This window comes from Tasmannia lanceolata, unplaced genomic scaffold (genome assembly GCF_043159265.1).
Source record: "Tasmannia lanceolata isolate RefF3 unplaced genomic scaffold, GAP_Taslan_0.1 ptg000002l, whole genome shotgun sequence".
Lineage (NCBI taxonomy): Eukaryota > Viridiplantae > Streptophyta > Magnoliopsida > Canellales > Winteraceae > Tasmannia > Tasmannia lanceolata.
In genome coordinates, this window is record NW_027518679.1 from 57,442,861 (window position 1) to 57,458,874 (window position 16,014).

General features: G+C 36.9%; 2 protein-coding genes across 4 annotated transcripts; one reads left to right on the forward strand and one right to left on the reverse strand.

Annotated features, from left to right (window-relative positions):
* Positions 1–3,883: 3,883 nt before the first annotated feature.
* LOC143880777 (YTH domain-containing protein ECT4-like) lies at positions 3,884–9,582 on the reverse strand. 3 transcript variants are annotated; one of them, XM_077383757.1, is made up of 8 exons: positions 9,359–9,582; positions 8,131–8,207; positions 7,826–7,985; positions 7,440–7,513; positions 6,410–7,105; positions 5,913–6,125; positions 5,684–5,830; positions 3,884–4,590 (listed from the first exon to the last, which is right to left on the reverse strand). In XM_077383757.1, the coding sequence occupies exons 1-8, from the start codon at positions 9,384–9,386 to the stop codon at positions 4,414–4,416; spliced, it is 1,572 nt and encodes a 523-aa protein (XP_077239872.1). In that variant the 5' UTR covers positions 9,387–9,582; the 3' UTR covers positions 3,884–4,413. The 3 variants fall into 3 exon arrangements, with proteins under 3 accessions (XP_077239872.1, XP_077239878.1, XP_077239887.1); XM_077383763.1 differs by having other exon boundaries at positions 6,488–7,105; positions 9,359–9,577; XM_077383772.1 differs by lacking the exon at positions 8,131–8,207 and having other exon boundaries at positions 9,332–9,581.
* Positions 9,583–10,480: 898 nt separating this feature from the next.
* On the forward strand, positions 10,481–15,821 carry LOC143880759 (transmembrane emp24 domain-containing protein p24beta3-like). The gene is made up of 4 exons (XM_077383735.1): positions 10,481–10,787; positions 13,556–13,742; positions 14,422–14,529; positions 15,582–15,821. The coding sequence occupies exons 1-4, from the start codon at positions 10,584–10,586 to the stop codon at positions 15,713–15,715; spliced, it is 633 nt and encodes a 210-aa protein (XP_077239850.1). The 5' UTR covers positions 10,481–10,583; the 3' UTR covers positions 15,716–15,821.
* The last annotated feature ends 193 nt before the right edge of the window (positions 15,822–16,014 follow it).

Below are 16,014 nucleotides of genomic sequence, written 5' to 3' on the forward strand. Positions count from 1 at the left end.
AGTTCTCTAAAGTTAGGTGTGATACTAATAGATATAGATTTTGTATTTGGATTTGGAATTGAGTTTTGAGAACAAAATTAATAGATCTGCCAGCTCATGTTAAGAGAGACAGAGAGGGAAGGGGGTACTTCCTAAGGGAGGGGAGCAGTTGAGGAGCAATGAGGGTGAAGGAAACTACCAGATCTGTGGATTTCTAATTTCTTATTTCCACAACAAATTTAGAAATCTGCTTTTTTCATTGTCAATTGCTGAATTAGAAATCGAAGAATTCAATCCGATCCAAATTACAATGCAAAAGGTCTACAAATGTGAGAAATTAAAAATCTTCTCGGTACCAAACGGGCCCTTATTAGATTTTTACTTAGGCCCTCTTTGGATTGCAAGAAAAACCTTTCTGATGGATGATTATTTTTTTGAGAATCTTTTCTTTTCTTTTCATGATTCAGAGGGAAATTATTTTACTATGGTTAATTGGAGGGATATCATCATAAATTGAAGGTCTCTCCAAGCCAAAATTGAATGAGACAGGTTCAAGTTTCTCTCTGCATGTGTTAAAAAGAAGTAGGAAATTCTAGAAATATTTTCCTTTCCAAACTTTTCCGAACAAATCCAGGAAGCCAAACAGGAGCCGTAGAGGAAGCTTAAATTTATGATATTATACCTCTAAATTATCCAAATAGGTCCTAAGGGATAGTACGAGCCACCATTAAGGACACTTAAAAGTTGCGTTGGCTACCATAAGTTGTAGTTTGTTCTAAAGTTGAAAACATGGTGCGGGCCAGCATTGAATTTGTACTATAGTTTGACGACAAGGTAGATAAGGCGGACCACTGGTGATATTATGTTTTGAAGAAAGCGTGGGCCACCCATAAAAATGGCATTATGAGGTCAAAACAAAAGAATAAGGCACTTAAATGGGGAGGGGGATTCTGTGGCCATTTGAAACATTTAAGAAAGAAAGAAAGAAACATCTAAAATTCAGTATCATTGTGAAATTTATCATGACGTATTTGAATATCTTGTGAGCCCTGGTGATAAAATCGGGTCGTGTCAAGACCAAGGTTTTAAATTTTGACCAAAATTCGGGTTTCGGTCCAGACGGAAATCGAAAAATCGAAAGTTACCCCAAATTTTTCGGCCGACATTTAAGTGATATCTCCAAAAAATTATGATTTTTAATTATGATTTAATATATTTCGGTAATTTTGACTAAATTTTGTATGGGATAAAATATAAACTAAATCACTTTCGATAGATTTCGAACGAAATTTCAGCTGAGATTTCTGTATTTCGGTTTCGGTTCAATCTGAAACCGAAATTTAAAACCTTGGTGAAGACAAAATCGGGTCGAGCTGGGACAAAATCGGGTCATGTCAAGACAAAATCGGGTCAAGTGGTGAAAAGTGGTGTCGAATCAGCCAAATTTCAGGTTGATATTGGGCAGCTCTGGGAAAAATGATGTCCTGTGACTTTTGAGTTGCGCCTAAATAACTCTTTGATTATATATTTGATCTTAACACGCTTGATTTAGTAGAAACGATGCTTTGGCTAATTATTATAGAATAAATGATTGGAATCATGATTGTTATTCATGTCCCACCAAATGGAGAGATTTACACTATAGAATGATGGAATTTCAGGGCGCTTTTGTTCTCAATTTCTCATTCATTTCAATTTTTTTTCCTTCAAGGTTTATGGCATGAAGAGTTTATTGCCACATTTGCAATGCCAGGCTGAATGCGATCGTGAGCTGGCTTACAAGGAGAACACTTCCCACACTTGGATCTGCACGTGGGAGGAGAGGAACCGGGCCCACCGAGTCGTCTCCGAGTTAGGTCTCGCTCTTAAGGACTCAGACCCAAAACCAGCCTTCTTCGATTCTTCTGGTTTTACTAATTCAGTACCTAAACAGAAGAACAATAGGGAGCCGTTTGGATACACGGATTTTAAAATCCAAGTTTTTAGTTTGAAAATAGTGTAAAAGAGGGTTCACGATCAAGCTGCTGTATGCTGTCCTAACAGCGTTTTTTGAATTTTAAGTGAGAAATTCAGGTTTTAAAAATCTCTCATGCATTCTAAGATTTCTAAAACCTGAAAATATAGGAGGATCTGCTATTCTCTTGTTGACGAAAGAAGGGCGAGAAGTAAAAAACGACGGCTGGTCCGCTTCTTCTCTTGTCTCTTGCCTACAATTTTGAAGAAATCCCGGATTCTAAACTCTGCGTATCCAAACGGCCCCTGCTCTGTTTGGATGCCGGGTTTTTTTTTTCCCTGGGATTTATGTGGGTAAAGGTAGGAGACAAAAGAGGGGACAAGAATTAATTAGAGAAATATATTATGATGAGTGGAGAGAGGGTAGAGAGAGAAAGAGAGAACACCCTTTTCAAGACAAGATTTTGCTGATGTCAACAAGAAAAAGCTGATGTGACCACTAAACCTTTACCCACATAAATCCTGGGAACAAAAAAAACCCAGCAACCAAACAGAGCAGGGTTAGAGTTTAAGTGAGGAAGAAAGGAAGTGGATTTTTTGTTTTGTTTTGTTCAAAAAAGTACTGTACGGACCACACTATAGGATGATCCAAACCGTCCATGTGATGGGCCATAATGTAAATAGCTTGTGCCCAAAAAATAATTTTCATAGGATGATCCCAACCCTCTGAACTATAGAGGAACTGCATATTATGGAAAGCTCTAAAGATCGGAGGGCTAGGATCATCGTAAAAAATCGTGTTGGGGAAGATTAGTCTTGTAATTTGAAGAAGGTTTTTTTTTTTTTTTTTAATTTTTTTATAAGGGAGCATTTATGGGAGACATAGCTGTCGCTCGTGTAAGCGTGTGAGTGGGAGGGAAGTGGGGTTTTGTCTGGTACTGACCAAACATACATGAAATGAATCCACTCTTAGTACAAAAATGTGTTAAGAGGTGGGTCCCATCGTTGCAAAGTTTTTCTTGAACAATTCTATGACTACATCTTAAATGCTTAAAAGCCATTGCCACTTTCCATCTGTTCTAACAGTCACTTTTGGGCCCCATAGATGTCGTGTGAACGTGATCTGGTACGTTCATCATTCCCGCGAACATAAGTAGACGCATTTCCTTTGATCCTACATTGATTGGATCATCCTAGCCGATGGATCCATCATCAAATCTTTGTCACTGTCCCGATCACACATACAGAGATTTCAAATGATGAGTTAGCCTGAAGTACAGTATTTTCTTATAAAGATCCAAACCGTTCATTTGATTGATCACAACGTAAATAGGCTGCATCCCCGTAAATCATCTCCATGGGATGATCCTAATACTCCTATCTGTAGGGCTAGGAACATCCCATGGAGATGATGCCGGGGTTCTGGATCATCCTAAGCATTGGCCCTGCTATTACTTTCAAAACAAAAATACCGGATTTCGAGCCCACCCATCATCTAAATCCTACCCAATGTTAGTTTTAAAATGCCTTTCAATTTCACTTTGGAACTAAAACACTCTAAACCCATGTATGTTGAGAAAATATTCCAATATTCCTTGGATTGAAACTGAGATACTTATGCAAGTCCTTCCCTTCCGAATAAGATAGATTCATACCTGAAAGAGACTGACAATAAGTTCTTTCAAAATTGACTTCCAAATTCCTGCAATATGAATATGTTCTCCACAAAGCAGCAAAATGATCAGTAGACTCCGCTCGAGTTTGCATTGACTTAAACAAATAACATAATCGTATGGTGTTGTGATCATCTTAGGAGAGAGGGGGAAAAATCATCTTTTCTGTCTTAGCCAGACTCAGTTTCTCTTCACATGAATGTGAATAAATGTAGATGGGTGCAGTTGATGCTTTTACATAGGAAAACATGAGAATGGGAAATGGAGATGGGAAGAAATTTTAATAACAAGAAACCTCTTGGCTCTTCAACTCCTCTATTGCAATACTCTCACCTGGGTTGTTGTCCTTACAGATACAAAAGCTCAACAACAAAGCAGGTTCACAAGAGAGACAATGCAGAACAAAATGTAAAGGGCTTCAAAACAACATTCTCACCTGGGTTGTGGTCCTTACAGATACAAAAGCTCACTATAAAGGGCTAAAAAGCAAATACAGAAAACACTAACCCAAACCCCCAAGGAAACAAATCGGGAAAAGGAAAACTGTTAGACGATGGCTGAGCCACGGTTAAACCCGAATACAAGTTCCTAATGTGAACCAACATACAGAAAACAATAACCCAAACCCCCAAGGAAAAAAATAGGGAAAAGGAAAACTGTTAGACGATGGTTGAGCCACGGTAAAACCCCAATACAAGTTCCTAATGTGAACTAACTTGTGTTTGCCTCTGTTTTCGATCTAAACCAGCAAAACTTCTATTCAAACTGTTTTTCTATGAAACCAAGAACTGTTAAAGAATAATGCTTTTCAATAGCCTGCAACCACCCCATTCTCCTCTGACAACTTCCGGTCTTCAATAGTCTGACCAAGTTCCCGGCACAAAACTGGGGATACATTCAAAGGTTTCTGCCATCTTGATCTAGTGTTAGACCCATCTTTTTCTATCTCATTGGCACCAGCATCACTTAGCTTTCCAAACCATACCTGCATCATTCATGGATAATTTCAGTCGAAATTGCATATTGGTAATTGTGCACTGTTCAAGAACCTTCAATATATGAGCTTGGAACAAGTTCTACTGTCACTATGTTTAAGTCTAAAAATGAAAAGATGGATGAGATTATCCCCAAACAAACGGGAAAAAAAATAAAAAATAGAAGCAGGATTTTTATCACAAATTTAATCAACATGAAAGTAGACGTCCCATAAGAGTATGGAAGCTTTTCCTCTAAGTCACAAATATTGTTTTCGGGAATCTCTCAGCAAAGGAAAATCGGGGTATATTATTATTTTTTGAGGAATAAGATTGTACGCTCGTACGGTAGAGTGCCAAATCACATGGGTCCCCCATTTTTGGTGGGCATCTAAACCATTCATTTGCAAGGCCCCATCATAGATAGGGTGCATACCAAAAATCAGCACCATTGAATCATCCTAACCCCTCCAAAACTGGAGGCCAAAATGGGCAGATTTGTGGACAAACACTGTCTGTCCATTTTGGCCTCCACAAATGGATGGGTTAGGATGATCCTATGGAGCTGATTTTTGGTATGCACCCTATCTATGATGGGGCCTTGCAAATGAATAGTTTAGATGCTCACCAAAAATGTGGGACCCATGTGATTTGGCACTCTACCGTACCTAAAGTTAGGTACGGTCGAGCGTACAATCCTTTTCCTCTTATTTTTTATTTAAAATATATATAGATATATAAATTAAAAAATGAGGAATGATAGATGCAAGGGCCCTCTTTATGCAAGGGCCAGAGAAGGGCTCTTGAATAGATCCACATCATCAAGTGTAACCGAATTCAATTTCTCAACCACTTTTGAAAATGATGTGGATCTATTTGAGGGCCCTTCTCCGGCCCTTCCATAAAGAGGGCCCTTGTATCTATCATTCCTCTTAAAAATTATATATATAGTATAAAATATCATGATATTATTGTGGTAAATGAATGGCTATATTTTTTAAATTCTTGAGATTATTTCAGGATTTTTTCGTTTTATCAAAATGTCACGATAAAATCACTATATTTTGAAAATATCGGAGATAATTGTGACATAGTTTTCCTTGCCTGTTTCTGAAACAGCTGCTGTTTAGCCTTTCTTTCCTGCATTGTCTTCTGGCGTGCCTCGTAAAACCAAAAATCATCGAAAATGCATGTCTTACTGGTATGATCCTTGAAAATTTTGAGCATTTCCAGCCCTTGATCGAACTTCACCTGTGAAAATCAATTGTTGTGAGTGTAACGAATTGCAGGCTGAGACTAATAAGCACAATGAGCTTATTTGAAAGAAGCACACTTCCTGGGTGTCTCTACTATTTGTCACAGGCTTGTTTTCGTTGTTCTCGAGAGTGATGTGCTTCAACAAATAGTTGGGCACATCCTTGACAACATGCCACTTCACAGGGAAACAGCCATTCCATTTGTCCTGTTGCCAGTAGTCCAAATCCTTGTTAAAATCGACAGGACCCACCATCTCTGCTAGACCAACAAATTGCCCACTGGTGTTGACCTGAAACAAAGCAAAAAGTTGGCTAAATACAAAAAGAAATGTGAAAAAAAAACCCAAGCACCTAAAAGACGTCCTCAACATAGTTTTAAATTTCGGCAGATATTTTGGTACTGAAAGTACATTGAATCGTATTTTTACATGATTTCCCCGGAAATTGGGCCAATATCCGAAATTTCATTTTTCACCCTTATTATTTCCACCGAATTACCGAAATTTCCACCGAAATTTAATACATTTTGGTGGAAATGTTAAAAAGAACAGAAATTTTAATTTCAAAATTTTACATGATTTCGGCCGAAATTTCCATCGAAACTGAATGGTGGTAGAAACTGACATTTAAAACCTTGGTCGTCAATACTCACAGAGAAAAACAAAAACAAAGGACAACCACCAGAATTCTCCTGTGCTTCCAAGAATGCTGAGTCCAGCTTGTTGTTTCCATTCGGGGTGCTGGCCCAGACGCTATACTTGATACTCTTATGAATATCATCCTCACTATATGACTTAATAATGAAGAACTTTGCATCTGAATACTTCAGGGGGAATTCCAACAGATTATATTGATCTCTGTCTGGAACGACACTGGAATCCTTAGTCCCATTTGAGGGAAGGTTCTGTGCCTTGACTGCTAATGTGATGCTGGGTGCAAATCCGTTCTGATTTTTGAAGCGACCATCTCTAGGTCCTCTGTTTAGCTCATTCAACCCATCCACATTTTCAGTGCCATAACCAAAGAACCCAGTGCCCTGGCCCCTGGGTCTGTATTTATTATCAATGGTTGGCCAGCCATGCCCCTTTCTTCTGGAATCATAACCATTGTATCCACCAGGTCTAACTGTATACTGGTAATGTTGGGGGCCATAGAACTGACTATCATGTCCCAAGGTAGGAACTGGGGAAGCAGCCGAAGGGTACGCACCATAAGGTGTATAGCCACATCCATTGTGATCCATAAGAGACCCATTATCTCCATAAACTCCCTGCAACAACCAACAAACTTGTTAAAACCAATGCTTAGAAACAGACTGAGAGCAACCTTGAAGCCAGCAAGAAGAATTATTCAACCAAAAACAGAACAAATCCTCCCAACAAGCTTCTAAAGAATTAAAACAAGTTTCTTAAAAATGGAGAAACGACATATTTGGGAGTTTCTTAAAAATGGAGAAACCAAATATTTGGGTGTTCACAATCGTTTCTCAAGTTTCCCGACCTATAATAAACTTAGTTTAAAAAGCACCCATTTAGACAGACCACATTGATTTACAGAACAAAAATACCACAAAATCCTACAAATGTTTGATAATATGAACTTACAGGAGGCATCTCCATTCCATCGGTATTGACATAGTTATTGTAATCCTTCCAATCATTAATCGGAGCATCATAACCTGAAAAATCATAATCCAATAGGGCTGTAGTTTCAAGACAACTAGAAAAAGACAAATTAGCTATTTGTGTAATCAAATCAAAAGAATTCAAACTACTACGTGTCAAGAATTCTATATTAATATTATATTGATAAGGTTGTTGGGGTGTCTTAATTAACAGGGGTACAATGAGATATAATGATATAATAATACTAATCTCAATCAGCAAATAAATTACAAAAAACTAGAGGTTCTACAAAGAATTTAACTAATTTATTTTAGCACTACTCAGTGATAATCAACATCAATGATCACACAAATGGATCATCTTACCTCCATGATAATAGGCAGTGGATGCATATCCATTAGGAAGATAACACATACTCGGATCCATGACATCTTGGAGTAAAGAAGTCGTAGCCCGCTCATACGATGGGATCTGCACACTTTTAACTTCCCCCGCATCCACAGACTCATACTGAATAGCAGAAGACTGCAGCACAAAAACAAATTTAATCATAGAATTATTCACAACAAAGGTCTCAAGAAAAGCATAATACGTCTTATTTACTAGACATTCTGAATAAAAGGCACAAAACTGCAATATGTAAAATACATGGGCATAACTTCATCTTTACCTTTTCGGTAGCCTCAGGAGCCTCATGTGTCTTGCTTTGAGAATCCAACGATAAATTTTGCAGTAAATTTGTAGCTTCTGTGGCAGACAGAATGAAGGAAAAAACCCCTCTTTCCAACAAAATATCTCAATCCAGTGAAATTATGTTACGTGCCTAATTGGCCGTAACACAAACAAATAAAATAAAAGATAGAAAGGAGGGGGGGGAGAGGCTGTCTCGAGTCAACTAGACCTCCTAATAGTTCAATTCGAGAGGAACCATGACTCTCTGGAACTCTAAATGTCTTCTTCAATTGCTAAATTTTCTTCATGTTGATTAAGATACAACTCGTTAAATGCAAACACAAAGGTGTGCCACATCAGTGACCCATTTCCTACTTACATGACACATAATATGTAACTAACTGCCATAAATTCAACATGCATAATCCTACAATCACTGTTTCAAAATGCAAACGCGGGTCAAAATGCGGCCAAACAAATCCTAGTTTATTTGGCACATGCATTCGGGTATTTGGTTGACACGGCTGAGTACTCAGTTGACGTGGTCATAACTCGACAGTGAAAGGAGATTTTAACTTTTTATTGACTTTATAGGGCAAGAAACAGACTCCGATAAGAACGCATCCAAGGTAAGAGGGGGTTAACTTGGGAGCGTCCACGATGACGCGGGGAAATTTTGAAACTACGCCTACAATAACTACTTTGTAACTACATCATATACATTATAACATTTACGTATCAAATTACTCTGTTACATTCTAAGAATTTCCTGTGTTAAAAATAGAGAGGTCATTGCCATTCAAAAAAAATAAAAATAAAAATAGAGAAGTCATTTTGAATCACCAAACTACAAAGTGAAAATAAAAATAAAAAATTGACGGATCATGAAAGAAAAAAACAAATCTTGCCCACAAGGCATGAATTTGAAGCCCAGGAGAATCTCCAGAGAACTAAGTCCTCAATGAATCTATCTTGAATACTCGTTCAATCACACATAAATCTATACGAGATCAATTCCAAAAAAGAAGAGAAAAACGCTGTCTCTCATACCTGGATCTATTGATAAACCCTAATAAAACCCATAACTAAATAGACCCAGCACAGAAAATAAACGAGAAAAAACAAAAAAAAGACAAACCCATTTCTTTAATAAAAAAAGAGAAAAAAAACAGATCGAGAAATAAAATAATAAAGCCTACCCAGATGGTGGAAGTAGAGAAGGATACGGTCAGCTGAAGGTGCGAAGGTCTCCATGTCAAATCTTCGAAAACCCTAACCCTAACCCTAACCCTAGTCGAGGGAAAGAAAACGAGCTTTTGTTTGGAAAAAGGGTTTTGTTCAGAAAAATGCGGTGATTCAAATAACACCAGGGCTCCAAAAATGGATCTTTCCCAGGGTTAGGGTTTTTGGACGCACCAAAAGCAGATAAACCCTGGAATGATTCTATGAAGCTGATTTTTTGGGCACATCCTATCAATGTGAGGGCCCATCAAATGAATGATTTGGATCACCCAAACAATGTGGGCCCACTGTATTTTAAGCTAATGTGTGGATAATTTATCTACACTTACACCTGTGTGTAGAAACCGTTTTCTCATAATAAAAAATTACATCTTTTTTGCCCGGGAAAAATTATCTTGTCCGAAAGTACCCGCCAAAGTGGGATGTTTACTTAAGTAAGGATATGGTAGTCATTTAGAAAAAAGATGACGGTGTTTTATGCCAAAAAAATAAATAAGGGAGATGATTTTTTAAACCCCCGGTAGGATGATGCGCCCCACTGGTAAGGTGAATTGTGGGCAGACTTTAACGCCTTTTTGACGTCAAATCACGTGACAAGGGGGCGCATCATCCTACTTGGGGGTGAAAAAGTCATCACCCCAAAAAAATTGTTACTAGGACCACGTGTTGTAAGGAAACGACATCGAGAAACGATTGTCCCCTCCACGTAGAGCCACGTGTCACTCTTAATAGATTTTCGAAGAACCAAACTTCGCTAATTACACGAACTCAGCTTGTCTTTTTATTTCAAGCCACCGTTCCCAAAAATCTGTCTGGAAGCCAATTAAAAAGGAAAGTCGCTCTCAACACATTTTCAAACTACCATATTTTGGTAATTCCACGAACCCAGCTTGTCTTTTCCTATCTAAGCCCGAGATTAATAATTAGCTAGTGTTGGCATTACCATATTTTGATAATTACACGTAATCATATTGTCTTTTCCTATTTGAGCAATAGTAACAGTACACAAAATGGTCTCAGAATCTAATTAAAAAGGAAATAAAAAGACACGCTGAGTTTGTACAACTATTAAAAAATGTCTAAAATTGACCAAAGCCCTTTTACTTACCAAATCTGAGAAGAGGTTAAGAAGAAGAAGAAAAAAGAAATCGAGAGAGAGAGAGAGAGAGAGAGAGAGAGAGAGAGAGAGTTTACGAAAAATCAATCTAGATGGAGAGAAAGAAGAGCTTTTATCTGATTCTAGGGTTTCTGCTCAGCTTAATTCGCCACCTTTCGGCTCTCTCTGTAACTGTAAACGATATTGAATGCGTTTATGAGTACGTTCTCTATGAGGGAGATAATGTCTCCGGGAATTTTGTTGTCGTCGATCACGATATTTTCTGGAGCTCCGATCATCCCGGCATCGATTTCTCTGTAAGTTTTCCCCTCTGCCCTAGATCTCATTTTGAGTAAAAAGATCTCATTTTGAGTACAATCTAGGGTTTTTATTTGTTTGGGTTTTTGATGTTTAAATTTAAGTTTGTTTGATGTCTGAGTAAAAGTTGATTCCTTTTTGTCCTACAATCTAGGGTTTTGTTTCTTACAATCTAGGGTTTTTTATTTGTTTGGGTTTGTGGTGTTTAAATTTAGGTTTGATTGTTGTCTGAGTAAAAAAAGTTCGTTCCTTTTTTTCTTACAAACTAGGGTTTTGTTTATTACAATCTAGGGTTTTTATTTGTTTGTTTGTGATATTTAAATTTAGGTCCGATGGATGTCTTAGTAAAGTTCATTCCTTAGGGTTTTTATTTGTTAGGGTTTGTCTGAGTAAAATTTCATTCCTTTTTTCCTACAATCTAGGGCTTTTATTTGTTTTTTTGTGATGTTTGAATTTAGGTCCGATGGATGTCTTAGTAAAGTTCATTCCTTAGGGTTTTTATTTGTAATGTCTTTTGATGTTTAAATTTAGATCGGGTGGATGTCTGAGTAAAGTTTTTTCCTTTTTTTCGTCCAATCTAGGGTTTTTTTTTAAATTTGTTTGGGCTTGTGATGTTTAAATTTTGGTCTGATGGATTTCTGTGTAATGTTTATTCCTTTTTTTTGTGCAATGTAGAGTTCTTTTATTTGTTAGGGCTTGTGCTGTTTAAATTTAGGTCCGATTGATGTCTGAGCAAAAAAGTTCATTCCTTTTTTCCTACAATACAGGGTTTTTTATTTGTTAGGGCTTTTGATGTTTAAATTTAGGTCCGATGGATGTCTGAGTAAAAGTTTATTTCTTTTTTCGCACAATCTAGGGTTTTGTATTTGTTAGGGCTTTTGATGTTTAAATTTAGGTCAAATGGATGTCTGAGTAAAGTTCATTATTTTTTCGTAAAATCTAGGGTTTTTTTATTTGTTAGGGCTTGTGACATTTAAATTTTGTTCCGATAGATATCTAAGTAAAGTTTGTTTCTTTCAGATTTAGATCTTTGATTTCTAGCTTTTCAATGGGTGTTCTTCTTTCTTTGTTTTTCGATTCTGTTTCATGTATTTTTAGGGTTTTATGTTAAGATCCCAACCTCAAGTAAGGATCTTGAAGAAAATGTGAGGCGAAAAAAACACAAAACACATTTTAGATGGTCTTATTCAAGAAATTTTGGTGATTAAATGGACCTTTTAAAAAGGTGGTTTATCATTCCAAGGTATCTTGGGTCTCCCAATTCTATTGGCAAGGGAGAATAAAACATCTAAAATATAGAAAGGAAATATGTTGGAATATTGGCCAGGGACACCTTCAATAGGATAGTCCTACCAAGTATGATAGATATTTAATTGGTAATTGTGGTGCCCCAAAGCCAAGGATATCCGCGATGGAGATAACCATCCATCTCCCCAATGTTAATTTCACAAAGACATGATTTTCCTCTACTAAGCCTCTGCTTGTTATCTCATTAATGAATGCAAATAGCATGTTTATAGAGATAGCTTGATTCTCAAAGGCCGAGCATAGTATACTAATATCAACATATTGGAGGTGAGATATTATAGTTCTTCCAAGAGCAACTACCAAGCACTTAAGGAGGCCACTTTCAACCGTTGTGGAAAACACGTATCCAGTAGATTCAACTACAAGTGTAAAGAGTAAAAGGGAAGTAGGATCACTTTTTCTATATGCCCTTAAGGCCGTGAGATTTCCAACTTGACCTCTGATGAGTGGAATCGTGAAGGGAACAGTGGATATACCACTGTTTAAAATCTCCCCGAGGCAATCATCGACTTGTCTGAGTTTACTCTCTTTTACCTTGGCCGAGTCCTTGTTCGAATTCTAGTTTTTCCCTACCATGTCAATAAGAACTGCTTTGACTCGCCCAAGTTAATGAAAATTTGATCAATTTACCTATTGACTTGCCCGAGTTTACTCCCTTTTACCTTGGTCAGGTTCTTGCCCAAGTACGAGTTTTGAAACATTGGGATATACACCAATTGATCGATCCCCTCCATTTCAGCCTGAAACTAATCTTTTCTAAGATTCACACAAGTCTCCTCCATTACAAAATTGATAATCTCAGTAGCAATAACAATGCTATCAAGGATCTGTTGACCCTAAAAAAATCCATCTTTGATTTGGGGCTGCTAGTTGAGCAATGACTTTCTTGATTCTCACAGAGGATTTGAGGTTATTTTCTACCATTTAAAAAAAGGATTTGAGGTTATTTTATTGACACCATTGAGTAGAGTTATGGGTCTGAACTCTTCTATAACCTTGACATTTCTAACTTTTGGAATCATAGCAGTAAACTTGGCATTAAAGTCTTTATTAGTCTTGTGACTGAAATATAACCCGTCCATTACTTGCATGTATTATGTGTGGTATGTAATAATTAATCAGTGATTAATGTCATGTGTGCACCGTTAAGCGTGACCTTGAGGATTCCACTTTGATTCGCCAGCTCAGTTTTTAGCATGTTGGTAAATTATGTTAGAGATCATTCATATTGGTTCTTTCAATGCAGATTGTGTTAGATTGAGAATTGGAAAGAAAGCACGCAAATTTAACAATCAGGATACTTGTTTCCCCATAAAGCCAGTTCTAACATATGCTCTCTTACTGTTAATTATTTTGGAGTTGGATTTCATCTTAAGTCAGCATTCTCCTAGGATCCTGCTAACCAATATCGGAGCAAATTCATCATAGCAGTACTTAACTTCCAGGTGGTTTCTTACAGGTGAGATCCCCAGCAGGTCATTTAGTGCACGAGTTAAAGGGAACATCTGGGGACAAGTTTGAGTTTAAGGCCCCAAGAAGTGGAATGTACAAATTTTGTTTTCACAACCCTTATGCAACACCAGAGACTGTGTCTTTCTACATACATATTGGGCATATTCCCAATGAGCATGACCTTGCTAAAGACGGTTAGTTTGATGGCATTCTCTAGCATGGTATCAAGAGCTGCTTGCTAGGGTCTTTCTTACATTTTCTGTTCCCTTTTTACTTATTTTACAACAGTGTGACGGGCATGTTAAATCTGAAGATAGCATGATAACACTGGATGTTGTGAATGAATATCCAGTGTGTTCTCTAAAAACTTCACCGTAGATACAAAATTTTCCGAATACCTAAAAATTTCGTTGAAAAAAAATCGCAAGTGTCATTCAAGCCTCTCTTTAAAGTTTAAAAAGTTGTGAATAACTACAAAATTCTTGCAATTTTGGAATTAAATGCATTTTTTTCCGAATTAATCTAGATTATAGAATTTCACGAATATTCATCAAGTTTTCATATATTATTTCTAAATCTCATGAAAAGTTTAAAATTATCTCAATTAACATCTAGTGAAATTGAATTCACATTAAATCTAGTGAAAAACATGCACTTGACCATTAATCCATGCTTTCATTGAGTCTTATTTAGAAAAAAAATAAGTATATGTATAATAAATATATGGGTTTCACAAACAAAAAATCTTAATCTTTCCCGAACTCTTCCAAAACATTTCTTGACTCTTTCGAACATTTATTTCACTGGATTATTTCCAAATCCAACCTTCATTACTATACACTTCAGCAATTGTTTCTTTTTCTGCTGTTGCAGAACACTTGGATCCTGTAAATGTGAAGATTGCAGAGCTTAGAGAAGCATTGGAGTCTGTTACAGCAGAGCAGCGTTACCTGAGAGCCCGTGATGCTCGGCACCGTCATAGTAAGTCATTATTTGTGTTATACCTAATATTTTATGATGACCAAAGCCAAGTATATGTAGAACAGATACCTGAAATTACGATACATGTCCTGCATCCATATCTACCCTCTTTGGAATTGCCAAGTTATATACTGATCGTATCTGTATCCCTATCTCGGAATTATATTAGAAATACCCCTTTGTACATTGCTGGAGTACCACAATCTTCTAGAAATGCCTATGTGCTATAATCCCCATTCTTTTTAGAGCAGGATGTTTTCAATCATAGAAGAAATACTGTTTCTGTACTAGCTGAAGGACCCCAATCTTCCATAGCTAAATGAGTATATTCAATAACCGACATCCTTTGAACAGCAATGGTGTTTCAAATTCAAAATGACCCTGATGCTAAAAAATCCTCGCTATCTCTCCTTTGTTTCATTAGGTATGGATACCACCCACCTTCTAAAATTCTTAGGAGATAAAAGTTGCCAATATTTTCAAATGAGAGATGTGTCTTAATGCCATCTTTCCATCAGCTTTGAGTCTTGACTCCCGTCTGCGAGAAAGTTCCAAGGAGTTCCTCTTCTTCCCGTAAATGATTGCATGCCGTATTTCATCAGTACGTATATTGCGTGTTAGAATCCAACACGAGTATTGAGTATCAGATTCGGCAAACTTCAAAAAGAAAGATTCATGATTCGTCAAAATACTTTAATCAATTTTCAAGTTTTAATTTTCTTGCATAATAATATAACAACTAATATATTGATAATTTTTAATAGGCTAAGTAAATAGAATGTTTATTTCTGTATAAAAGACTGACTATTATGATCGATAAAACACAAAACATGCGGTAATTGTAAAAGTGTTGTAGTGAATCTTGAACTATTGGAATCCAACACGTGTACGACAAGGGTACTTTGCCCATTCAGAAGAATCTATGTAATGGGATTACATGACATTATGTTCTATGACATTTTACATGTTCATCTGTATACATTACCTAAAAGTTAAGCCGCGCTCCTATTATTTTACTGATTTCTCTTTCTCGCTCATGGTTTTTATTGCAGCAAATGAGAGCACTCGAAGGCGCCTTATATTCTATACGATTGCTGAATACATTGCATTGGTGTGTGCAAGTGGACTCCAGGTGGTGTACATCCACCGTTTGTTTAGCAAGTCAGTTGGATATAACAGGGTGTAACTCCTAATCTATTGTTGTCTGTCATATTTAATCACTGTTAATTATCTGTATAAGATATTTTCTTTGCACTTAAGAAAATAAAATATCGGGTCATCTTGTTTCTTGACTGCTTTCTACTAAATATTAGTAATATGGGGGGAAGCAAGAATGCTGTATTAGTATTATGCTAAGCTTTGGGATGGAGAATTTTGGATTACTTGACCATAGGTTACATGGCAAGGGGACACAGTGGAAGAAGAGTTGGTTATTTAACTATTGAGATGTTTTATGCAAACAACTTTGAGCTACATTTAACTAGA

What these genes read in the sequence shown, in the direction of transcription:
- LOC143880777 (XM_077383757.1), bottom strand. Translation starts at nt 9,386, where the DNA reads ATGGAGACCTTCGCACCTTCAGCTGACC. An exon ending in CTCCTGAGGCTACCGAAAAG is followed by an intron (nt 7,986 to 8,130) that starts GTAAAGATGAAG and finishes TTTGTGCTGCAG; the next exon opens with TCTTCTGCTATTCAGTATGA. An exon ending in GAAATTTCGGCCGAAATCAT is followed by an intron (nt 6,126 to 6,409) that starts GTAAAATTTTGA and finishes GCTTTGTTTCAG; the next exon opens with GTCAACACCAGTGGGCAATT.
- LOC143880759 (XM_077383735.1), top strand. Translation starts at nt 10,584, where the DNA reads ATGGAGAGAAAGAAGAGCTTTTATCTGATTCTAGGGTTTCTGCTCAGC. An exon ending in ATCCCGGCATCGATTTCTCT is followed by an intron (nt 10,788 to 13,555) that starts GTAAGTTTTCCC and finishes GGTTTCTTACAG; the next exon opens with GTGAGATCCCCAGCAGGTCA. An exon ending in TGATGCTCGGCACCGTCATA is followed by an intron (nt 14,530 to 15,581) that starts GTAAGTCATTAT and finishes TTTTTATTGCAG; the next exon opens with CAAATGAGAGCACTCGAAGG.